This window comes from Microtus oregoni, unplaced genomic scaffold, assembly GCF_018167655.1.
Source record: "Microtus oregoni isolate MIOR12 unplaced genomic scaffold, Mior012 000044F_ref0000062, whole genome shotgun sequence".
Taxonomy (NCBI): Eukaryota; Metazoa; Chordata; class Mammalia; order Rodentia; family Cricetidae; genus Microtus; species Microtus oregoni.
In genome coordinates, this window is record NW_024543218.1 from 10,724,908 (window position 1) to 10,750,134 (window position 25,227).

Here is a 25,227-nt window from a genome sequence, read left to right on the forward strand (position 1 = left end):
AAGAGCAGGCAATGCTCTTAGCCACTGAGCCATCTCTCCAGCCCCAGAACTCATTAGAGACATGTAAATTATGCCAGATAATCTGATCATTGTACATCCATAAAAACCAATAATAGTCTGGCTGTTTCCTACACCCCTTGTGCCTTCTGAGCCAGATGGGGCCTTTCTAGACCAGCTGAGCCACCGAGAAATGTCATGGTTCACGCTCAAGTAGCTTGCATTTAGTTAAAGCAGCAATTCTTCTTCATTAAAGTTCGGTGTGTTTTGCTGCATCCTGTGTACCTGCTCTTGGGATGTCGCCTTGTTAATCATTGGGACATCTGCTGGACAAAGCTGGAAGCACAAACCAATAGATTTCCATTTCTAGGGTCTTTCCTGCTGGCTTGTACACTGTATCTTCCTTTGTTCCAGTAAGCAAAGGATTTAGGCTCATATTGCTATTAACATGTCTCTCTTTTGTGCAGACGCAGGAAGTGGGTGCTAATGTGCTCATTGTCCTGGCTTCTCTCTCCCAAGCACTGCTTTTCCTTCCCATGCAGGGGTGGCATACACTTCAGAGTGCTTCCCGTGCAAGCCAGGCACTTTCAGCAACAAGCCAGGCTCGTTTAACTGCCAGCTGTGCCCCAGAAACACCTATTCTGAAAAGGGTGCTAAAGAATGCATAAGGTGTAAGGAGGACTCCCAATTTTCAGGTAAGACTAATTGACAATTTTTATTCTTCTCTTTCAGTGCTAATGTTGGTCAAGTGTACGTCATAGGGCAGAGTGAGTGTGGTAGCAATGGCGGACCACACGCCAATGCAATGGAATGAATTCATGTTGAATGGGGACCATATGACATTCTAGTACCCTTCTCTGCATGACTTTCTCCATTTGTCTCTGATTTTCCTTTATGCCGCACTCCATAGATAAGTGGTTCAAATGTGTTTGCATGAGTCTAGCCAACTGTTTACTTTCACGTGGTTTGTTACCATAGGGACGGTTGAGATGCACTTAGAAATTTTTAATTTGTTCCAGATGTCCAGTGTTCAATGATAATATATTAGATATCTAATATCTTCTGGAAACAGCTGCCCGATGTAGTTGTATCCTAGAAACATTTATTCTCCCTCTAGGCAAAATAAAAATACAAACATTTGGCCAAGCAATAATGGTGTACTCTTTTGGGAGGCAGAGGCAGGCAAATCTCTGAGTTTGAGGCCAACCTGGTCTAAAGAGTGAGTTCCAGGACAGCCAGGGCTACACAGAGAAACCCTGTCTCTTAAAACCAAACCAAACTAAGCAAACAACAACAACAATAACAATAACAATAATAATAATAATAAACCCAAACCTTTATTTGCTTAAGGCTTGGCTAGTTACTACACTCTAGTACAGTGATTTTTTACATGTTCGCTTGCTTTTGAGTTTTGACGTTCAATTTTTCTTAAGGTCACAAAGGAATTGGTCCTTTTCTAAAGTGTGTTCTGTGTGTATGTTGCAGAAGAAGGAGCCAGTGAGTGTGTGGATCGCCCACCCTGCACTACCAAGGACTATTTCCAGATCCATACCCCATGTGATGAAGAAGGAAAGGTATCAGCAGGGTTTAACTTATCCTGTGTCTATCTAACCCACTTCCCAGTGTGAGAGCGCTCTGATTGTTACCTGTGTGTGCAGACTGTACAGAAGAAATCTAAGATGCTAGGTGTCGCAACCTGCCTCTGCTTTGATCTCCCAACTTGTTTGTTCTCTGGACAATTTGATGTTTCTAAGCCGTCATTTTTTTTTTTTTTTTAGTCTTTAAAGCTGCTTTGATATTGCTACCTACTTCATAATGCTTCTATGAGAAGAGATAAGATCTTCTAAGTTTTCAGCCAAGGGCCTGACATGAAATAGGTGCTCTACACATTATTACTGTCTTTCTTAAACAACTATATTCTCAGAGGTCAAAAGACCAAGAAGAGCACAGCTTGAAATATTTGCTACCACTCACAGGATGAAAATGCTGGGTAGCCTTTATTGCCTTGGGAGGAACTCAGAATACTTCTCAGAGGAGCTAGGCAGTCACATGCTAACTCAGTCATGCCAGGCTACTGTGTAATCACGTTTACAAACCACAAAGTAACTACCATACCCACAACACTGAGCTGGAGGAAAATGCCCAGATGAGCTTTACAGTTGACCCGTAATTCTTCGAATTAAAGACGAGCCCGCACCAGCCAGTGTCAGTGAGAAGCTGAGGGTGAAGTAGCTCTTGTGGCGTGTCCTTCAGATTTGTTTGCAGCCTGCAGGAGGACATTTAATTTTGGGGATATCACAAAATATTGCTTTCCTTCCTAATTTCACATCTGTCCATGCTGATTTGTACTTTCCGTATTTATATGAATGTGAAGCTTTCTTTATGCCTTTAAATACTTTAAAGAAATATTGCTTCGAATGATTTAGAGTAAATGATACTAATTTAAAGTGATTGGTGGAAATTTTTAATAAGAAATATAACCATTATTTTTAATAACAATGATACTAACAACATTAACTGGTTGGCGATGGTCCTACAATAATGCCACATAAGGCTATTTCTATTTAGAAAATACATATAGAGACCCCTAAAATGGAATGAAAAGTGTTGGGTATAATACCTTTAAAGTAAGCGTTCCTTAGTTAAACTTGCCTTACTTACTAATAAAATTATTAATTTTATTCCATGTAATGATGACTAAGTCAGTATTACTGCAGTGTAGACAAATGAGATTTATTAATGATTCAATTTATCTGAACTACATGAAAATATATTAAAATCATAGTTATTACATTACTGAGTGCTCTAATATATTGACAAGTATAATGCCAGTGACCAGTATAACAATACCTGGTTGACCTGGCTTAATTTAATTAAAGCCATGCAAATTTAAGTATTGTTTAGGACATATACACACAGCACAAACTTGCAAGCATGCTATATGTATACATATACATGAACTTTGTTTTTCATATACATCAGGAAATCCATGAGCATGCTATAATATATAAGAAAATAATGTATCCATGTTTTATAAATTCAGTGTATTTTTTCTTTTCTTTTTCTTCTTTTCTCTTTTCTTCATCATTTTTTTTTTTTGACATAATCTCATCATGTAGTTTTGCTGGCCTAGAACCCTGTGTAGTTCAGGCTGACCTTCAAGTCCCAGAGATCCCCCTTTTAAGGCTTAGATCTACAAGGACATTGTGACTCTTTCTAGTCAACTTATCTGCTGAAAGGGTTTTGGTTTCATAAAAACTCTTTATGTTTCCATCTCACTTTCTGAAGAGTGAGTTGATTGTTGGTGTCTCACCTGCACTATGAGCCATCTGGCTCTAAATATCATTAATATTAATTAGCTTCTCTTCCCACCAGCTGCACTTGAAAGCATATGTCTCTCTTAGAGAGACAGAGAAGCAGTTTGTTGAAGGTTTGTAATGAAAACGTATCTTGGAGAATTTGTGACGATTTCTCCTTTAAATATTTAAGGATAAAGCGTATTTTTTTTTAACTTCTAAAAATCTTCTTTGGCTACTTTGGAGGCAGCTGGTTATTTTGCTTCCCACATCTACTTGCAAATATTATTGTTTCTATTCTCATCAGACTCACCCTTCTTCAAAGGTTCTGTGTGCATCTCTTGGGTAAGCTGTGTAATAACTCAAATCAGGGACTTAGTGAAGTGCTTGCCTTGAAAACCACAGTGATCATCCAGTCCCCAACACCCATATGAGAAGCCTGGCCTGGTGACCTGTGCTTATAAGAAAAGATAGATAGACCCAGAACAATGATGCCCAAGGTTGTTGTCTGGCCTGAAACACACACACACACACACACATTGTGTACATACACACCCCTCTCTAACCTGGAGTGTTTCCTTGTTCAGAAGCTTGGGCATAGCTTGTCCTGAAGAGGTTGGGAAGATTCTTCAATGTTGCACATCTTCTCTCTTCCTGTGTAGGAACCAAAATTTCCCCTAAATGTAGCAGTCATGCATTTTTATTAAAGAGTCAGGAAATTAATAACTTACTAGGTTTTAAAATTTTCTTTTTATATTTGTTAAACTGGAAACTTAAAGTCAGCGTCTCTGCTATAAATGAGTCATTATTTATCTAGATTCTCTGAATTTTATGCTACCTTTTTTTGAAAGGTGTTGAGAGCCTTTTATGGATATAGTATCTAATCTGAATCTTTTTAGCTACTTAGGAAGACTTAGCTGTAGCAGCCAGTGTTTTACAGATGGTAACAGAGGCAGAGGGATAAAGTAGCGCATTAAAGAATATCATGACATGAGCCGTAAAATGAATGTGGAAAAAGGAACCGTAAGAAGAGAATAATGCTATTTATCATTCTGTTGAGACATCTATATTTAAAGCATTTTTCTTTGCATCCTTCTTTGTACAAGATAATGCATATTGAGAGGACAATTTGAGTGGCTTGAAGACTCAGAATGTACCATTCCTCCTGACGAGGAGCAGTGGTGGAGTACTGCCTGTGGTTTCCATTCTCTGGTTTCAGAAGGTGTTTTAATGAACAAACAATATTTTCAAAAGTTTATTGGATGAAATGAAAAGTTATTGTCTCTTCTAAAAACTTCTATTGAGTACTGATATTGATTACTATTTGTGATAGAATACTTCCTTCTATATCCCTCAAAGTTCACATTCCAATTTTGCTTTAGAATAGCTAACCCATTTGGTATTCCAGTCTCAACATGAGAATAACTAATTGTGGACAGTGTTTTGGGCATGGCCGTTACAGCTAGTTTTGTATTGTTTTGTGTGGAGGAAGATAACACAGGGGTTTAACTGATGGTGCTCATGGACCACAGAGGGTGCGTTTGTCCTGAAGCTCAGAGCACATGGAAAAGGCCCACCAATTTCTGGAGAGAAGAGTTTGACGATAGCTCTTGTTACTGAAAAAGACCCAGGAACTATTGATATTTATGAACATTATGATTGCACATGAGGTTTGGTCTATTCTTTTTGAAAAAATGGCATTTTTCTTTGATGATTACTATGTGTAAAGTATGGTAGTGAAGACTGTGTCTGGAGGAAAGAAAGGAGCAGAAAAGGTCACAGATGAGCCAGAAGGCCTGGAGAGGTGGCTCAGCCCTTAAAGGTTAGGCTCACAACCGAAAATACATGGTACTGAAATGTCATTGTACTGAAGCTGTAGGCTACACAGTGAAGCAAATGCACACAAGGACAGCGGTTGTTAACAGTTTGTCTGTTATTCTTGAAATCATAAAGTCATCACATGATTTGACTCTTCCCTTTCTTCTCTCCTAATCCTCCCCCAAACCCCTTCTTAGTCTCTTTCATATTCATGGCCTCCTTTTTTCATTATGTGTTGTTACATGCATACATGTGTGTATATATACGTATGTATTTCTCCATGTGACGTGCCCAGTCTGTATAATGTTGCTCATATGTATGTGCTCAGGAGTGATCATTTAGTTGTTTACATTTTAAAGAGGGATTCATGATAAGGAGCATGTATGCACACACACACACACACACAAACACAAACACATACACACAGAGTAGTAGTCATTATTTTCTACCAAATTTTTACTTTCTCCTTATTGTGTTAGTGAGTTTTCTTTTCTCTCATTCTGTCACCATTTAGATTCTCTCAACCCCACCTTCTCTCACTGTTTGTGATTTTTTTTTTGGCTTGTCTATTTGACATCTTTGTTGTGAGGACATTGTATTATTTGCTTTCTGTTTTAATTTTAAAATCTTTCTTTTTTTCCAGACACAGATAATGTATAAGTGGATCGAGCCGAAAATCTGCAGGGAGGATCTCTCGGATGCTATCAGACTGCCCCCTTCTGGAGAGAAGAAGGATTGTCCTCCTTGCAACCCAGGATTCTATAACAATGGATCTTCTTCTTGCCATCCCTGCCCTTCTGGGACATTTTCAGATGGAACAAAGGGTAAGGTGTCTATCACGAACTGCACTTTTATAAAGATAATATTAATAGACTTGGGATCTTGTTTTCAATTGATTTGCTGGAGAAGTCTTTAGAAGACACATTTCTTATTTCATTGGAAGGACAAAGAGTTGGGAAATGTTGATAAAGGGACTGTGACACCATGATTTATTTACCAGCTAATGAGAACTCTCTTGCTGGCATTTTGTGCATGTGAGATTGTTTCCTTTAAAAATATTATATTTAATTATTCTTTGAATAATGATCCTATCTTGTTGACTGTTGATAATAAGGACAAGCATTCATTTGTCCGTGTGTGTGTGTGTGTGTACATAAAATGAAGAACTATACAAAAAAGACCACCAAATGCATACACATGCATTGGCACTCTATCTAGAACCATTTTACAGATCACGTTTGAAGATGTTCCTAAGGGAACTGGTGGTATTGCATCTTTCCCTCTCATTTCTCTGCTAATCGTGGTTTAGAGGCGCTTGGCACAGGGAAGACTGTCCAGATGCAGCCTACTGTGATTGTTTACTCCCATCTTCTGCAGAGTGCAAGCCATGTCCAGCAGGAACAGAGCCAGCGCTTGGGTTTGAGTACAAATGGTGGAATGTCCTCCCTGCCAACATGAAAACTTCCTGCTTCAACGTTGGGAATTCCAAGTGTGATGGAATGAACGGTGGGTTTGGACTCTCCCTTAACTGTCGTGGCAGCAAAACACCACTTGTTTTTACACTTCGCTTTTTAAACACACCAGACTCACATTGTTTGGTTGTGTGTCTACCTCAACCCTTACATAAAAATCAAGCAATCAGGCAGATGGATTTCCTACAGTAATAAAACATACAGTTTTTTTTCCCCTTTCCATGGTGTCACTTTCTTTAGTTTCAGCTTTGAATAGTCAATAACAGTATGTAAATGTCAAGTAGAAAATTCCAAACTCCAAATTTCAAATGGCAAACTGTTCTATGTACTTATTTAAACCATCTTCATTTTTTTTCTTTCCAGTCCAGGATGTGAATTATCGCTTTGTTTGGTTACATCTGCTTCCTGACCATTAGTGAGTTAGTAGCATCTTGGTGTTTAGACACAGCTCATGCTTCACAATATCTGTGTTCAAATAGCTTCTACTAATAATCCCAAACCACAAGTAACAGACCAAACAGAACCCATCAAGGTCACCCTCACTCACTCACTCCCTGAGCCCTCCCTCCCTCCCTCCCTCCCTCCCTCCCTCCCTCCCTCCCTCCTTCCCTCCCTCCACCCCACCCACCCTTCCAGCCAAAAATGCAAAAGTTCTCAACTTAAGAAAGAGCATAGATTGATGAAGTTGCTAATAATCCACAGTAAAAAAAAAAAAGCTATTAGCCATTAAACTGTGAAGAAGAAAAAAATATCCATGCCAATGTTGCTCTCACACTTTAAACGGCAAAAGATAAACAGCAGCATGTTGCAAGTGCTAAGATAGAAAATGTATTAAATAGTAGGGCTTGGTGTGTCCACTGTGGGGGGTCTCAGAGCTTATCTTTGAGGATAAATGTGTGCATGGGAGGTGGGACAGTGGACAACTGTTGTATTCTTCTTGCATTTTATGCAGTCACTTTTGAAGTCGATATTGAAGCTCATGTTTAAAGTCCCAAAGCCCAGAAGAGATGTTGCAAGGAAGATGACAGCATCTACATCTTTTACCACTTTAAGGAGTAGCATGTAGGCGGAGTTTTCGTCGGTACTGCTGACTCCAAAATAAACGCATTGAGGCTTATATTATTTACAAATGTTCGGCCAATAGCTCTGGCTATTACTAATTAGCTCTTACAACTTAAATTAACCCATTTTCCTTATTTACACTTTGCCATGTGGTGGTACCTTTATTAGTATGGCACATTCATCTCCTGGTCCCTCTGCCTCTGGCTGGTGACTCCTCTTTCTGCCCTTCTTCCTCCCAGCATTCTCCTAGTCTGGCTCTCCTGTCTAACCTTATTCTGTTCAGCTATTGGTCAGTCAGCTTCTTTATTCAACCAACCACAGTGAAATATATTCACATGGTGTTAAAGAATATTTCACAATATTTCCCTTTTTTTGTCTAAATAAACGGAAGGTTTTAACTTTAACATAGTAAAATCATATCAACCAAAAACAGTTATCAAGTAAGAATTACAGTTAAACTATCTAGTTCACTTGTATTTGACAAAATTAGAGAAAATACTCTAGTATCTATATTATCTTGGTGAGTCTAAAGTTCTCATCTGATTTACCCTTTTATCATAACTAAAGAAAACTGTAATTATGGCTATCTAATCTTCAACTCCACCAAAGATCCCAGAAGCATGAATTGTTACCCAATGACAGGGGTATCAGGCCTCCTGAATAGTCATCCTAGGTTCTTCTTTGATGTTGTGGCATCCAGCTATGGCCTACAGACATAGTATGTCTGACAGACATTTCTGAGCAGGGAGTTTTGAAGGACTGTACTATCTTGACTTGACAAAGTTTGGCAGTTGCTTTGTTTTGCATCCTATTGGTCCAGTTTGGGAAGTATGATGCCAGCAATTGAGGCAAGGACAGTTTCTTTGCCCAATGACTAGCTTTCACCATAAATAAAGCAAATTTCTGTTAAAGCAAAGAAAAGCAGCCCACAAAACACAATCCCAGAGAACTTAATGAGGACACTAAAAGAGACTTACATAGATCTAATCCACATGGGAAGTAGACAAAGACAAGATCTCCTGAGTAAATTGGGAGCATGGGGACCTTCAGAGAGGGTTGAAATGGGGAGGGGAGAGGCAGGGAGAAGAGCAGAGAAAAATGTAGAGCTCAATAAAAATCAATAAAAAAAACTGTCATGAAAAGTCTTAGGTTATTAAACATATTAAATGTATTAAGTGCCATATTCTCTAGGTTGAAGTGTTTGAAGACTTTCTAAATATACCTGTGTATGACTTTTAAAACACATCTAACATGACTATAAGTTTGATTCTTATATATGACTATTAATCTATATTTCTTACACATTGCATTTTTAAATGAGTTGTATAAAAACAATACCCTAAACAAGAGTAGAAATATGCACAGAGGATAGTAAAATTAATTTTAAATTTGCATCAATTACTAAAATCCATACCAATGTGCAATATTTAATACTAGTGGATTAAATAATTTACCAGTAGATTCAATCATCTACCCTTTTATCCTATCATTTCTATATTCTTCCCTTTTTTTTAGAATGAACTCCCTGAGAGATAATGTTTTGTTTAGTGTTTTTTGACCATTATCAATAACTTGTAAACAACCCCCTTAAATAATAATAAACATTAATAACCAATATTTTGGGGATGTGTGTGTTGTTTCCTTGAGACTGCTTCCTATTGTCTGAGGGTTCTGGCATCTTTGGGAAACCTTGAGAAAATCAGGATGATTGTTAGGTCTTGGCTGTAGTATTCTGTGAGGCTAGATCATCTCAGTCTTGTTCTGGATGCTGGGTCACCTGGGTCATCCATTTTTATTGGTGTCTGGTCCCCTTCTTCTGAAAATACATATACTTCTAAAGGTAACATACGTGTCTATATAAATACAAATATAGACTTGCATTTGATACAAAACAGGCATAGATGATTTTTTCTTATGTGACTGAGCCATGTAAAATATACATCATATGTCTTGTAGTTCTTTTATGTCTATTTATTAATGTCTGTAGTCAGGTTTTAAGGGTGTCTTTCTTGATCAAACCTGATATTTTTAACCTTGAATGAATCCACAATCTTTCATTTTCATAACCTCTTCCCCAAAGTAAGATATTTCTTCACTTACATTTTGAAGTTAAGACATTTTTAAAATATGTAGGTTGGTTTAGTTTGGCAGTTTGGATAATTCAATGTGTCCTGGCAACTATTACTCCTTCCTCAGCATACAAAAATTTAAAGACAACACAATAAGATACAGTATCCAGACTCTCTGTGTATTTTCCATCTTTACATGGCTTTTTTTCTTTTATATCACTTTACTCCCTTTTTAAGGATATTATTTTATTATTTTCAAACTTTTTTAAATCTAAGACTGTATATACTCTTTTTCTTCTCTCTTCCAAACCTTTGTACATTTTTAAACACACTGTAACCTGTTGAGAGTTTTGTGTTCTGTCTGAAGCTGTCTTTACTGCGTATCTGTTATCCTTTACTGTCTGCATGAGCAAAACTCCTCCACCATGCAGCATGCTGGTGGATCTTGTGCTGGGAGCTTAAGCCCACAGGCATTGGCTTGGAGAAGCATCTCTGAACCATGACTCTGTGACAGACTGAGAGAACCTACCATATGGCTTAGTACATGGCAGCTGGCAGCTGGCTCCATCTCACAGGCAGCTGTCAGGAGACACGTTTCTGCACTATGGCTGACATTAGACTGTGAGACTAGAAAGCTATGTTTGTCTCTGTTTCTGTGTGTTTAGAATCTTTTTGAAAAGCTTTCTCATGTTTTATGTGGAAATTCTTGCTGAAAGTTTGGGCGCCATTTATAGCCAGAGTTTTCCTGACCCACTAGCAGCTCATAAATAAATGCACTGAGGCTTATGTTATTTATAAATGCTTGGCTGATAGCTCATGTTTATTCCTACCTAGCTCTTACAATGTAAATTAGCCCATTTTCCTTATTTATGCTCTGCCAGGTGGTGGTACATTTATTAGCATGGGGCATTTTTCTCCTGCTTTCTTCATGTCTGGCTCATGACTCTTCTCTCTGCCCATCTTCCTCCCAGCATTCTCCTAGTCTGACTCTCCTGCCTAATTGTATTCATTTCAGCTACTGGCCAGTCAACCCCCTTTATTAAGTCAATCACAGTGACATAGATTCACCCAGTGTGAGGAATATTCTATAGCAGTAGTAGGTTACTTTACTCTGACTCAGTGCTGTGCCATGATAAAGGGTTAAAGATTTTAAATTTCCATTTCCTATGAAGCCCATGACTGTGTTCATAAGATGCAGTTAAATACTGCTTAGCGAAAACTTGATTACGCGGCAGAGTTCTTTCACCAGTATTTGGTTGTATTCCTTTTAAAATATGACACTAGCAGCAGCCATTCTAAGCACTAAGACTTAATGATGGAGGCCATCCTTTGTCACCTCAACATCATTTTATCAGTTTACTTTCTTCGTATTATATTTGGTCATTATTCCTGAGTTTACACACACAGTTTGAAAATTGCATGCTTTGAATCAATAGCTCCCCTGAACAGAATTGGAACAGAGGAAATTAAATGACCATAGGAGTATAGAGATCAACAGAAAAAAATAGAGGCTTAAATAATTTTGAGCCAACACATTAGTGAAAGTTCAAGACCCAATATACATTAAATACAAAGTGTTCTTTGTTTTTTTTTTGTTTTGTTTTGTTTTTTGTTTTTGTTTTCTGTTTTTTTCGAGACAGGGTTTCTCTGTGGCTTTTGGAGCCTGTCCTGGAACTAGCTCTGTAGACCAGGCTGGTCTCGAACTCACAGAGATCTGCCTGCCTCTGCCTCCCGAGTGCTGGGATTAAAGGCGTGTGCCACCATCGCCCGGCCAAAGTGTTCTTTGTTGATCAATAATATCACCTTTCAGAATTTATCCTCTGAGAGAAGAAACATTAAAATAGTTATCTCTCTATCAGAGTTGATATTCCTAATAAGTGTCCTTTGACTGAATTTGAGTCATGAATTTAAGATCAATTAGGTAAACAATACTGGGAAAACAAGAGTATGGAATGAATCCACAGAAGGCTAGTACATGTGTGTACTCACACACTAGAACAGATTAGATTATCAGTGACTTCTGTAGAAGACTCCAAGTCTCACAACACTACCAATTGACTCACAAACTGAATTTTAAAATTGCCTTATAACAGTAAAGAAAATAAAGTACAAATCTGTGTATCTTTGTGACCTGGAGTCCCTGTGTCATTTTTATGATGAATAACACAACAACACTCAACAGGGTCAAGTGGAATGCATGGGGCAGCTTGCCTGAGGAGGGAGTCATTCTTCTGCTGGGAGAGATAAAGCAGGTGTATTCAGAACTGAGTTGGATGTGTGGTTTGAGTGTTTTTATATTCCTAAAGTCCAAATTTGACCAAGTTGCATAATAGGAATGAAGAACAAATTTTTGCATATTGTGTTTTTGACTGTGAGAAATTAAAAGTTGTAGACAAGTTGGTAGTTCATGAATGGATTCATTGTGTATCATGTATAAAAACGCAAATGGAAATAATCTTTTTTTTTCTTTCTTTCTTTTTATTAAGAAAAGAAGAAAAAAAACATAAACAAAAAACAAGTTTCCACCTCTTCCCAGCCTCCCATTTCCCTCCCCCTCCTCCCATCCTTCTCCCCCTCCCCCCACTCCTCTCCCCCTCCCTCTCCAGTCCACAGAGCAGTCCGGGTTCCCTGCCCTGTGGTAAGTCCTAGGTCCTCCCCCCTCCGTCCATATCTAGGAAGGTGAACATCCAAACTGGCTAGGCTTCCACAAAGCCAGCTCATTAAGTAGGATCAAAACCCCGTGCCATTGTCCTTGGCGTCTCATCAGCCCTCATTGTTCGCCTTGTTCAGAGAGTCCGGTTTTATCCCCTGCTTTTTCGGTCACAGTCCAGCTGGCCTTGGTGAGCTCCCAGTAGATCAGCTCCACTGTCTCAGTGGGTGGGTGCACGCCTCGTGGTCCCGACTTCTTTGCTCATGTTCTCCCTCCTTCTGCTCCTCATTGGGACCTTGGGAGTTCAGTCCAGTGCTCATGTGTGTGACTCTGTCTCTATCTCTATCCATCACCAGATGAAGATTCTATGATGATATGCAAGATATTCGTCAGTATTGCTCTAGGATAGGGTCATTTCAGGTTCCCAATCCTCAGCTGCCCAAGGAACTAACTGGGAACCTCATCTTGGGCACTTGGGAGCCCCTCTAGGGTCAAATCTCTTGCCCACCCTAAAGTGGCTCCCTTAACTAAGAATTGTGGTTCCGTGCTCCCCTATCCACCTTTCCTTTATCCCAATTCTCCTGATTCCCCAAGTCCCCCCTCCTTCCCTTCTACCTTTTCTCTCCCCATCTCCAGCAATAGAATGTTTACCACCATAAGGTAGCTCAATTAAATAAAATATTATATGTGTCATCATTATACTGAAACAATACATTGAAAAAAATTTCAAAATGTTTCCAGAATTTTTAATTTTTGATATTTTTCTGACTCAGTAATGCTATTTCTATTATACCAACGAGATTTATACCAATAATACAATGTGATATGAAGAAGGAAGTTGTATGCAATGATGTAGTTTTTATGTTTTCTATAAAAATGAGAAGCAGGATAAAAGAAATTTTCAACAATGAGGATATACTTAGATGAAATTAAATGTAGAATGATTTGTAATGGGGAAATGTATGACTAAACAAAAACAAAGATACCTGTAAGAGAAAAAAAATCTATATTTCTTGGTCAGGACAGAGAAAAAATGAGCAAAATTGGTGGACTCTTCACTGGGCAATATTGAAATATGTGAGGCATATGTTTTTACTTGAAGCATAGGAACTGCACGCAATCTACTTGCTGCTGCCTCTTCCTTGGTCTTCTCTCATGTTCTGTCCTTTTTTTGTGGCACTCACATATTCAAAGACATATTCTTATAAATATAATCACAGTCTTTGTTGACATTCACTTGTTCTTCATGGGATATCTTGATCCTCCTTACCTGGTCACAGGGTTATTGTCTAAACCTAAATTATTCTCCTATCACCTGTATGTTCATCTCACTGGGCTACAGGGGTTCATGGTTACTCAACTCTTAAAATAAAAAGCTGACAACTGATTTTCTGTGTTTTCAATCATAGGAACATTTAGACAGCAGAATTGTCAACATTTTTCTGATAGATGAGTACCCATTATTTTTATTATGTTTTATTAGTGTGTAACCAACATACTAATTTTCTATAAATTATTGTATGTGAAAACTGTCAAGTTGCCAAGACAGTACTGAAATAAATGCCTATATTACATCTCTTGAAGTAGCAGATAACATTTGGAGTTATATCAATGCTAAGGTATTGCCCTTAAACAATAGACTTGCTTGTTGCTGTGTGTGAATTTACCACCTTTGCTCACTTTAAAGTGGTTGTCTTGGCTTATTATTGTTCCTGTGAAGATGACATACCTCATGTGACTTCTTGTACACAAACCTCACAGTGTTCGCATTTGTTAGCATGTGTATACCTCACATTTTCTACTTCTCAGGGAGGGAGTTCTATCTACTATTCCATGTATGCCGTACTTACTGACATTTAGTAAAAGTTAAATTGTGAAACAAAAATACAGTAAGCTGAAAAGAACCTCTGACCCCAGGTTTTCAGTAATTAAAGGTTTGTTTCTCTTTGGCTGTCAGCAGAGTGGGAATGTGTCCATTCAACACTAAGTGACCATCTTAGTAGGTTAGCATGGATAAAGGCCACCTGTTTTGCTTTCGAAAGTCATCCTTCATTGAGAAAACTGTCACCCTGTTTCACATTGAATAACTTGTATAGAGAGAGTGGTCCAGTCAGAATGTTTTCATTAGTATCTAGAATTAAACTTTTGCATCTAGTCTACAATTGATATTTCAAAATATGGGATTTTCTGGAATATTTTAACTTTAGCATCAATAATTATTTGCCTCTTATGGTTACCTTCTTTTAACATTTTTGTTCTTAGTGAAATTTTACTAGTAAAATGTCTTTTATCCTTTTCAGGTTGGGAGGTGGCTGGAGATCACATCCAGAGCGGAGCTGGGGGCTCTGACAATGACTACCTCATCTTAACCTTGCACATCCCAGGATTTAAGTAAGGGAAACTGGTCCTTCCTTTAGGAACCTTCACTTCCTCCATAGGAATACGGGAGTAGGAAGACTCTATGGAGTTTGCTTGTATTATCAAGTAGACAATAGTATGTAAGAGAATGATGTATGCTATTTAGGAATCTATATAACTGGCCACCAAGAACCTATAAATGTTAGGCAGGTATGTTCCTTAGATAAAGCAGAATTATTTTAACAGCATTACAACAAAACCTGTAGTATCCATGACTTGTTGATCCTTAATGGAGAGACTTAGTTTAAGTCATTTAGTCGTAGGAGTGTGTATTTTGTTGTTTAATTGTTTGTCTCAACTCTATTTGTAAGTTAGCATGTTATACATTAATCTATGTCTTTGTTTTAGTCCTGTATGTTGAGATTTCCCAGTGTGAATCTTTCTTCCTTTAGAAGCAGGAAAGTGCAGCCTAGAGCAAGGGTGTAGACTCACAGACTGAGAAAGGGAGGATCTGTGTTTCCTCAAGAAGCACAAGATTAATTAACAGAGAAGCTGGATTTTCAGTTTAATGAGAACACAGGATTTAATTTTATTTCTAACTGCATTCAGCATACATTATTGATATTGCAATTTTGTTCTGTCATGTAGACCACCAACATCTATGACTGGAGCCACAGGTTCTGAGCTAGGAAGAGTAACGTTTGTCTTTGAGACCCTCTGCTCAGCTGACTGTGTTCTGTACTTCATGGTGGTAAGTGATTGAAGGCAGATTTCAAGGTTTATTGTTCTCTTTCAAGTTTGAATTTATTTATTTAAGTTGGGATAAGAACCAGTTTCCTTGTCTTTCTTAGAACTTTCAAAAATATTTTTAAATAGCTAAAGAAATTACTAAGAATTGTACAATAAGTTGTGCTTTATTTGTAAATATTTCTGCTGTTTTAGGATATAAATAGAAAAAGCACCAATGTGGTGGAATCATGGGGAGGAACCAAAGAAAAGCAAGCGTATACTCACATCATTTTCAAGAACGCAACATTTACATTCACATGGGCATTCCAGAGAACTAACCAAGGTCAAGACGTAAGTTCCAGCCTTGTATCACTCGTAAGCCCGCTTTTGGGTGTGATCTCCATTTGGGAGCATATAGATCTCTGCTGGAGACACTAAGGGTTGTAAATGGAGACATCATCTGTTTCATACATGGCATTATAAATTAAGAAAGTCACAAGTAGTCTACATGGATCAGTATGAGCTCCACAATATCATCACAAGCTGTGTGTAGGTGAGCTGCTTTCTCTATGCAAATGCATTCTGACCTATATATAGGAGATGAAAAACCATTTAAAAAGTATGACAAAAGCCCTTGTAAGTGCCCTGTGAGTGGTAAACTTGCACCATGAGCCTCATACAGGGCATTATGAACTCTATGTAAGGACATAGGACATCAAAGAATGAAATCATGTATCCATGAGTAGAGCATTGTTACCTGTGTATAGGATACCATGGTTCTATACACAGAACGGAGAACTTTGAAGGTGCTCTGTGAGACGCACATAGCATTACACCCATTAGAGACCAATATGATCCCATAGTTTTTATTTCTTTTAAAACACAAAGATAATGCCCACTTGTGATACATACAAAGCTGCCTTCAAATTGGAGAAAGCACTTCTTTGAGTCAGTCATCTTATTGTGAATTGGTATAAGATGACAATTTTTATTTTTTTTGAGAGTAAAAATGTATGTAGTGGGTGGAATGACAACAAATCTATGAATTATTCTGAGCTATAAGAAAACACAGTTGTTGACGCTTAAGAGAAAATTCAACATTGTTTTTACTTAGAACTTTAAAAAAAATCTTTTTGAGACCAAGAAAGTTCATAACTTTATTCTTCTTCATCCAACTAGCTAAGATTTGCTTAGGTGTCATTAACTAGTGTGAGTTTATGGTTTTCATTATGGTAATATCTCCTTTTTAGAGAGAATGTATTTGTATACAGAATGGTAGAAGAGAGACAACTATTGCCTTTTTTAGATTTTCTTTGCTAGTATAGATCTAATCCTCTCTCTGAACATTCCATTGCATATTTCAATACTAGCAGGCCTGTTATTCATTCATTCATTTATTTTTTGAGTATCAGTGTGTAATATATATTTATATATATATATGTATGTATATATATGTATGTATATATGTGTGGGTGAGTGTGTGTATCAGTGTTTTATATATATATGAGTGCGTGTGTGTGTGTGTGAGAAAGAGAGAGAGAGAGCGAGAGAGACAGAATGTGTGTTCTATCTTTGCCTGTGTTTTTTTCTGTTTTTGTTTGTTTTGTCTGAATGTAGATGAGAAGTCAGCACTGGAAGTCATGTAACTGTTCTCGGCATTATTTTTTTTTTTTTGAGACAGGGGCTCTCACAGAACCTGGAGCCAGCTATTTTGGCTAGACTAGCAGGCCCAGAATATCTGTCTCTGTCTCACCTCAACCCCCCAACACTGGGGTTAGACACCTACGGTGCCATGCCTTATTTTTATGTGAATACTGGGTCCTGATGCTTGTGTAGCAAGCACTTTGCCACTGGGTCACCTCCCTAGCCCGGGGTCTATTATTTGTTGTGTATCTGCACAGATATGAGTTTATCAAAATGAAAACAGGGTGAGTTTCTGCTCAGAGACTCTTCATTGCTGTGGTGGCATGTGAGTGTGTTTTCTCTTTTCTGTTTATTTTCAGTGGGAACCCAGCCTCCAGATTTCCCATGGCTTTAGTTGTTCTTTAGGCTTTGTTATTTAGTGTTCAGTCTTAGGAGGATGAACAGCCGTGGAACTCTACCTCCTCCCTTCCGTCCTTTCATCTTGGTCCAGAAGCAAAGCAATAAGCAGTCAGGTGTGATGTTGTATGTTAGGGTGACAGAAACCAGACCTTAAATAATCCTGTACCATCAGAGGAGAAAGGCAGCAGAATTCACGCTCATTTTTTTTTAAATTTTTATTTTATTTTATGTTTTTATTGAAAATTTCCACCTCCTCCCTTCCCCCTCCCTCTCCCTCTCCAGTCCAAGGAGCAGTTAGGGTTCCCTACCCTATGGGAAGTCCAAGGTCCTCCCCTCTCCCCCCAGGACCAGGAAGGTGAGCATCCAAACAGACTAGACTCCCACAAAGCCCGTCCATGCAGTAGTGATTCAGGCTCTTTTGACACCCCTTTGTTAGAGACTAGAATGCATTGTTTTGGTGAAGGGCTGGAGAGGGGAAGGAAGGCTCAAGGAAGCGATAGGAGCCCATTGGTATCACACTGGTTGAGTGAGGAAAAGAGGTCCTTACTTTCTAGGATGTCCCACCCAGCCAGACTCACGGCACTCACCACATCACTGAGAGGTATGGATGAGTGAGCTCAGGTGGTACTCTTCTGTAACCATGCTAGCTATGACATACGCGATGCCAATCACAGCAACATATCTGGAATTCTGTGGTTTTACAAAGCGGCTCCCGATGTCAAGATTTAGGGGCTTTTTATTTAGAAGGACAAGATAGGAGTAATGGCGTATCAGTTGGGAACGTTCTGGTTATTTTGGTAATGCCCAACATAAACGTAGCTTTGTTGTACAGTTGCAGTCCAAGGCAGATGTCATTCTTTCTGCTCTCTTTCTAGAACAGACGCTTCATCAATGATGTGGTGAAGATCTATTCTATCACAGCTACCAATGCGGTCGATGGGGTGGCCTCGTCATGCCGGGCCTGTGCCCTGGGTTCTGAGCAGTCCGGCTCATCGTGTGTGCCCTGCCCCCCAGGCCACTACATCGAGAAGGAAACCAACCAGTGCAAGGAGTGCTCAGCGGACACCTACTTGTCCATCCATCAGGTCTACGGCCAGGAGGCTTGCATTCCCTGTGGGCCTGGCAGTAAAAGCACCCAGGTAAGTCTGCTTTGCAGTCATTCCCACAGTCATTCTTGGCAGAAAGCCTAAAGACTTTTTTTGTTGTTTTGTTTTGTTTTTGCCACTTTATCTTCTTTTTTTTTCTTTTTTCCATTCAAAAATTTACACTTCCTCCCCTCCTCCCATTTCCCTCCAGCTCCCCCATTCACCCTCCTCCCTTCCCCCTCCCTCCTTAAGAGAGGGCAGGGAACCCTGCCCTGTAGGAAGTACAAGGCCCTCCCCTCTACATCCAGGCCTAGGAAGCTGCGCATCCATATAGACTAGGGTCCCAAAAAGCCAGTACATGCAGTAGAAACAAGTCCCAGTGCCTTTATCAATGGCTTCTCAGTCAGCTCCCATTGTCAGCCACAAACAGAGAGTCTGGTTTAATCACATGCTCGTTCAGTCCCGGTCTGTAACATGAAGGGGGCAAGGCCTGCTTTTTTTTTTTTTGTCCTGCCTGGTACCCCCAGCTGTTTAGCCCCCAAGGAAATCATACATAGGTCTCCGTAAATTATAAACTGATTGGCCCATTAGCTCTAGCCTCTCATTGGCTAACTCTCACATCTTGATTAACCCATTTTTCTGATCTATGTTAGCCATGTGGCTCAGTACCTTTTTCAGTGGGGCAGATCACACCCTGCTGCTTCTGTGGTCTGGACAAGAGAGGGAGTGGGAGGAATCAACTTCTTCCTTCCCAGAATTCTCCTGTTCTCATTACATCATTTCTACTTCCTGTCTGGTTTTCCCGCCTGTATTTCCTGCCTGGTGAATCAGCATTTATTTATAATATGATTGACAAAATACAGACAATTCTCCCGCACCACTGGTCTAGCTGGATTTGGTGAGCTCCCATTAGAAAAGGCACACACTGCCTCAGTGGGTGGACCAACCCCTCGTGGTCCTGACTTCCTTGCTCGGCTTCTCCCTCCTCCTTCTCTTCAACTGGACCTTGGGAGCTCAGTCCATTGCTCTTGCTGGTGGGAATGCAAACTTATGCAACCACTGTGGAAATCAGTGTGGCAGTTTCTCAGGAAATTGGGAATCAACCTACCTCAGGATCCAGCAATACTACTCTTGGGAATATACCCAAAAGATGCCCAATCATACTACAAAAGCATTTGTTCGACTATGTACATAGCAGCATTATTTGTAATAGCCAGAACCTGGAAACAACCTAGATGCCCCTCAATGGAAGAATGCCTAAAGACTTTTGTACAAGGCTTTTTCTTTGGGCCACCATCAGCTCCCAAATCACAACACAGAGACTTATTATTAGATTTGAATGTTAAGCCTTAACTTAGCTTTTATTTTATTCTGTTTCTCTTTATGTTTGCCTTGGGAACTTTTCACCTTTCAGTCTTCCTGTATGTCTTACGTTCCTGCTGTCCCCAATGGCTGGCTGTTTGCTCTGTGTCTTCTGTCCCAGTCATGTCCCTCTCTTTCTCCCTTCTTTCTTCTTTCTTCTTCCCTTCTCTTTTTCTCCGGCCTAGATTTCTCCTCCTAATTACTCTGTCTGTCTGCCAGCCCTGCCCATCCTTTTTCTGCCTAGCTATTTGCTATTTGGCTTTTTATTAGTTCAATCAGGTGCTTTAGGCAGGTGAGGTAAAACAAATGCAACACGTATTTACATAATTAAACACACATCTGTACATTGTTGAACAAGTCCAGCATAAACAAATGTAATACACCTTTTACAGTCAAAGTAATATTCTGCAGCACATCTTTGCCTAGTCAAAATAGTATTCCATAACAAACTTGCTGTGTGTGGTTCTCTGACGGTAAGGTGGGCAGTACGTGGAATTGCTATTGACCTTGGAGAAGTGCTTTTTAATTTTCTTTCCTATTTTCTCTTAAATTAGGCGAGCACTGAATATATGCTTGTTTTTCGTCTTTAAGGATCACTCCACTTGCTACAGTGATTGCTTTTTTTCCTATGAGAAGGAAAATCGGAGTTTGCACTATGACTTCCGCAACCTCAGCAGTGTGGGTTCACTAATGAATGGCCCCAGCTTTACCTCCAAGGGAACGAAGTACTTCCATTTCTTCAATATCAGTTTATGTGGGCATGAGGTGAGCTCTGGGTGTTCGGGTGGGACGGGTCTGTATTCCAGTTTTAAGATACTGTTCTGAGTAAAGTGACCAATCAAATCTCCATGACCATCAACAACTAATGGCAGGTATAGAGATTTCTTTGTTTTTTTTTTTTTTTTTTTTTTTTTTGGTTTTTCGAGACAGGGTTTTTCTGTGGTTTTGGGGCCTGTCCTGGAACTAGCTCTTGTAGACCAGGCTGGTCTCGAACTCACAGAGATCCGCCTGCCTCTGCCTCCCGAGTGCTGGGATTAAAGGCGTGCGCCACCACCACCTGGCCTAGAGATTTCTTTGAAGTCCTGTTATTTCCTATCATATTGACCGCCTTCTCTACCAGGGCAGTCTCATGTGGTTCTTAGAGACTGATCCAATTGGCGGAACTCCAAGCCTTATAGGTGTAACTTAAATACATTGAGTCCCTTTCTCTCCGCTCTTCCTGAAAGTGGGAAGGGGTAAAAGTGGTTAAGTGTGTTGATCTCATTTTTTAAAAATATAGGTAGGGTATTATGTTTTTGAAAGCTTATTGTATTAGGATTCCCCAGAGATAGAGAAATAACACACACACACACACACACACACACACACACACACACACACACGTACGCGCACGGAGGGGGCTGTGCAAAATTGGTGCATATCATGATGGGGGCTGAAAAGTCCTATGATAGGCCATCTGGAAATGAGACCCCTTGCTGGGATACTACTAGTATACTAGTAAGGCTAAAAGTCCAGGTCTAAAAGCTTCAGAATCAGAGACAGCTGAAAACTGAGAACTGTTGCTCTGAGTCCTGGGTCCCAAGGCCAGAGAAGCTGAAGTTCTGATGTCTGAGGCAGCAGGATGAGAGCGTAGCAGCTCGGGAAGAAGGAATTCTTGCCTCGGCCTTTTTGTTCTATCTGGGTCCAGTCAGTTGGGTGACATCTGCTCACATTCAAGGCAGATCTTCCCCTCCCCCAGGCAACCAGTTCACAGACCAGTCTCTTACGAAACATAACACTTCCCCAAATTTGTGTTTGGGGGAGGGAGAGTGCACAGCACATATACCATTAACAAAGGCAAATATGGAATATGTAAAACAACATTTCTCTCATTTCTTTTTTATGTTGACTACTGTATATACAGTCATAATCATTATGAGATGGTGTTACAAACTTGTTCGAAATGAAATGAAAAAGATCTGGTTACAAAAAAAAAAAAAAAAAAGAAAGATCTGGTTACCATAGAAGTCTTTAAGATATATATATATCTATAAATATATATCTATATATGTAAAATGTGTGCTGCCTAGCTTTTTGTCAGCTCTACAAAAGCTTGAGTCATTTGAGAACAGGGACTCTCAACTGAAAAAATGCCTCATAAGATTGGTTTATTGGCAAGCCCATCAAGCATTTTCTCGACTAATGATTGGTTGAGGAGGGCTTAGCCCAGAGTGGATAGTGTTGCTTGTATAAGGAAACAGACTGCACAAACCATGGTGAGCAAAACAGTAAGCAGCTTTCTTCTATGGCCTCTGCTTAAGCTCCTGCTTTTTAGGTAACTGATCTACTTGAGTTCCTGCCCTGACTTCACTGGATGATGGACAGACAACAAGCTTTAAAATGAAATAAACTCCTCCCCAATTTGCTGTTGGGCATGGTGTTTTGCCACAGCAGTAGGACCTTAAGACAATGCACGTGTCATGACCCGACTTTATAGGTGGTAATTCAGCACTCAATAGGTTGATTGGGCGCTCGTTCACTTAATAAAGGAATGAATACTAAATATCTTTGTATGAAGCAGTGAATGAGATTGATTCCATTATCTGTTGTATTTCTCAATCCTATTTTTGTATTACTTATTCTACCTTCTTAAAAACATCTTCTCTCATTCTCATTTTATTTTCTTTTGAGTGAGCTTGCTATGTAGGCCAGGCTGGCCTAGAACTCACTATTATAGTCCAGGCTAGCCTCAAACTCATGAGAATGAGTCAGACCCAGCTTTGTTGTTGTTCTTATTCTCCCTTGTTTCCTTTTAGGCTCTGCCATTTCCTCCCTTTTTCCTGAGTACTTTCTCTCAGCTATTTTCTACTATTTTCTAGGTTACAACAATTTAGTAAAAATATATTTTTCCTGTTTAATGATGAGAAAGCCTGTGGAGAGAGAAAATTTATATGCTAGAATGTTGGAGGGAGGCCACTTCTTAGTTCCCAGCTGCTTAGTCCCAAAATAATCACACAGAAACCATATTATTTAAATTACTGCTTGGCCCATTAGCTCTAGCTTCTTATTGGTAACCCTTACATCTTAATTTAACCCATTTCTATTAATCTGTTTATCATCATAGGGTTGCGGCCTACAGCAAAGTTTCAATATGTCTGGTCTGTCTCCAGTGCAGATCCATGGCTTCTCACTGTCTCTGTCTCCTTTCTCCCAGCATTTAGTTTAGTTCACCACACCTAGCTCTGTTCCCCTATAGCTCTGCTATAGGCCCAAAGCAGTTCCTTAATTTATCAATGGTAATCAGCATACAGAAGGAAATCCCATATCTTCCTCCTCTTTTCTGTTTAAATAAAAAGGAAGGTTTTAACTTTAACATAGTAAAATTACATATAACAAAACAGGTATCAAGCAAGAATTATAGTTACAACATTTATATTTATTTTCTCTCTTATAACTAAGGAAAACTATATTATTACTCTCTAGTCTTTAATTTCATCAAAGACTCCAGACGGATCTAATATTACCTAAGTAAACAGGAAGTGCATTGTAAGCAACTTCCAAAACTCTAGAAATGACAGAGACATCTTGCTGCCTGAACAGTCACCGAAAATTCTTTTGTACCATTGGGGTATCCATCTTCAGCCTACAGGCTCATAGTATTCAGCAGACTGTTTCATGAGGCAGGAAATTTTAGAGACAGTTCTGCCTATATTGGCAGTTTGTCAGTCACTTTTTTCTGTGTCCTACAGAATGTCTTGCAGATTCTTTTATGAAGCAGAAACCCCAAAGGATCGTTTCACCTTTAGGCAAGTTCAGCAGTCATTTTTCTGTGGGTCCTGCATGTCCAGTTCATTAAGCAGTCCAGGCAAGAACAGTTTTTGATTGAGAAGTTAACTTCTCATAGTCTCTCAAATTATTGTGTAAACAAATACACCACTGTGTCCAAGAGTAGGTTATTAAAACACCTACAGTGACCAAGAGTCTATAATTCAGATGCTCTGGGATGCTGTAGCAGTGTGGCTTTTAGGCCTTTTCCAACCACACTTCACCACTCATGAAGGAGCATCCAAATCTTCATCAGCAGTTTGCTGCATCCCTGGAATGCCTTGCTGAGCTATGAAGTAAACATTTCATAGATGTTATTTATTTCCTGGAGTCACACAGCTTTCATCCAAACAAATGAGGCTTGTAGTAGGAGGACCAGTAGGTCTGGAACAACCTCATCAACTCCCACCCTCAACTGAACACCGAGAGCACCTTGAGACTGATGCCTGGGCACCACCCAGAGCAAGGAAATGAGAATCGCTATGCTGAGGAGAAAGCAACTCCTCTGGGGAGATTAGCATGGTTAACTGAGGTTCAGGTTATAGGCTGACTCCCCACAAACCTTCCCCTTGTGGCTTTGCTTTCCTAGGGGAGAAAGATGGCTCTCTGTACCAACAACATCTCAGACTTTACCGTGAAGGAAGTGGTGATGAGGTCAGACGACTACACTAGTTTGGTTGGGGCATTTGTATGCCAGTCCACTATCATTCCTTCCGAGAGCAAGGGCTTCCGGGCAGCCCTCTCATCCCAGTCTATTATTCTGGCAGACACGTTTTTAGGTAAGTTTCCTTTGGCTAGTACAAGCATGCATATTATTATTTACGGTAATAACAACTTTTCATCATATTGGTGTTTACCACACAAGATTAAAGCCTGCAGAACAAAACTGTCATCTTGTAAAATGGTTAAAAAAAAAAATCCCATGAGAGTGATGTCTGTTGGTCAATCTCAGAGTATAAGAAGATTCTGTATTTCTCATTGGAATGTTACGTGTTCTGTTTTATGAGATTATTTAGTTTATTTGCATTCTTTAGTTTATTCAGATTTTTTTTAGTTTAAGATGGAAATAATTTTAAAGATAAAATAGGACTAAAGATGACTCACTTGTTTGCTGCACAAGGGTGAACACCTTAGTTTGGATCCCTAATGGATGTGTAAAATCTGGCTGCGTAGTTCATGCCTGAAACCTTAGTGCTGCTAGACAGAGGTACGTTCCCTAGGACTTGGCGGTCAGCTAGTTTAGTGGAAATGGTTGCTAATGAGATGCAATGAAAGACTATAGCAAATACTAGATAGAGAGTGGTAGAAGATGCCTCAAATCAACTTTGACCTTATTATGTCTACGCATGGATGTGTGTATCCACACAAATGCATACACTCTTCCCACATATAATAAAAATTAAAATTCTTTATAAATATAAAAAAGCAAAGAATAGAAGGCGCATATCTAAATCTAAGTCATAATACAGAATGTTTCATTGC

General features: G+C 39.4%; 1 protein-coding gene across 2 annotated transcripts in view; it reads left to right on the forward strand.

Annotated features, from left to right (window-relative positions):
* LOC121434733 (endosome/lysosome-associated apoptosis and autophagy regulator family member 2-like) overlaps positions 1–25,227 on the forward strand; it is a 159,171-nt gene that overhangs the window by 106,515 nt on the left and 27,429 nt on the right. For both annotated transcript variants that reach the window (XM_041633661.1, XM_041633663.1), the window contains 10 exons: positions 540–692; positions 1,483–1,571; positions 5,755–5,935; positions 6,489–6,617; positions 14,665–14,755; positions 15,371–15,473; positions 15,665–15,802; positions 18,370–18,633; positions 20,533–20,706; positions 24,335–24,524. In XM_041633661.1, the coding sequence (XP_041489595.1) occupies positions 540–692; positions 1,483–1,571; positions 5,755–5,935; positions 6,489–6,617; positions 14,665–14,755; positions 15,371–15,473; positions 15,665–15,802; positions 18,370–18,633; positions 20,533–20,706; positions 24,335–24,524 (1,512 nt within the window). The remainder of the gene's footprint in view (positions 1–539; positions 693–1,482; positions 1,572–5,754; positions 5,936–6,488; positions 6,618–14,664; positions 14,756–15,370; positions 15,474–15,664; positions 15,803–18,369; positions 18,634–20,532; positions 20,707–24,334; positions 24,525–25,227) is intronic.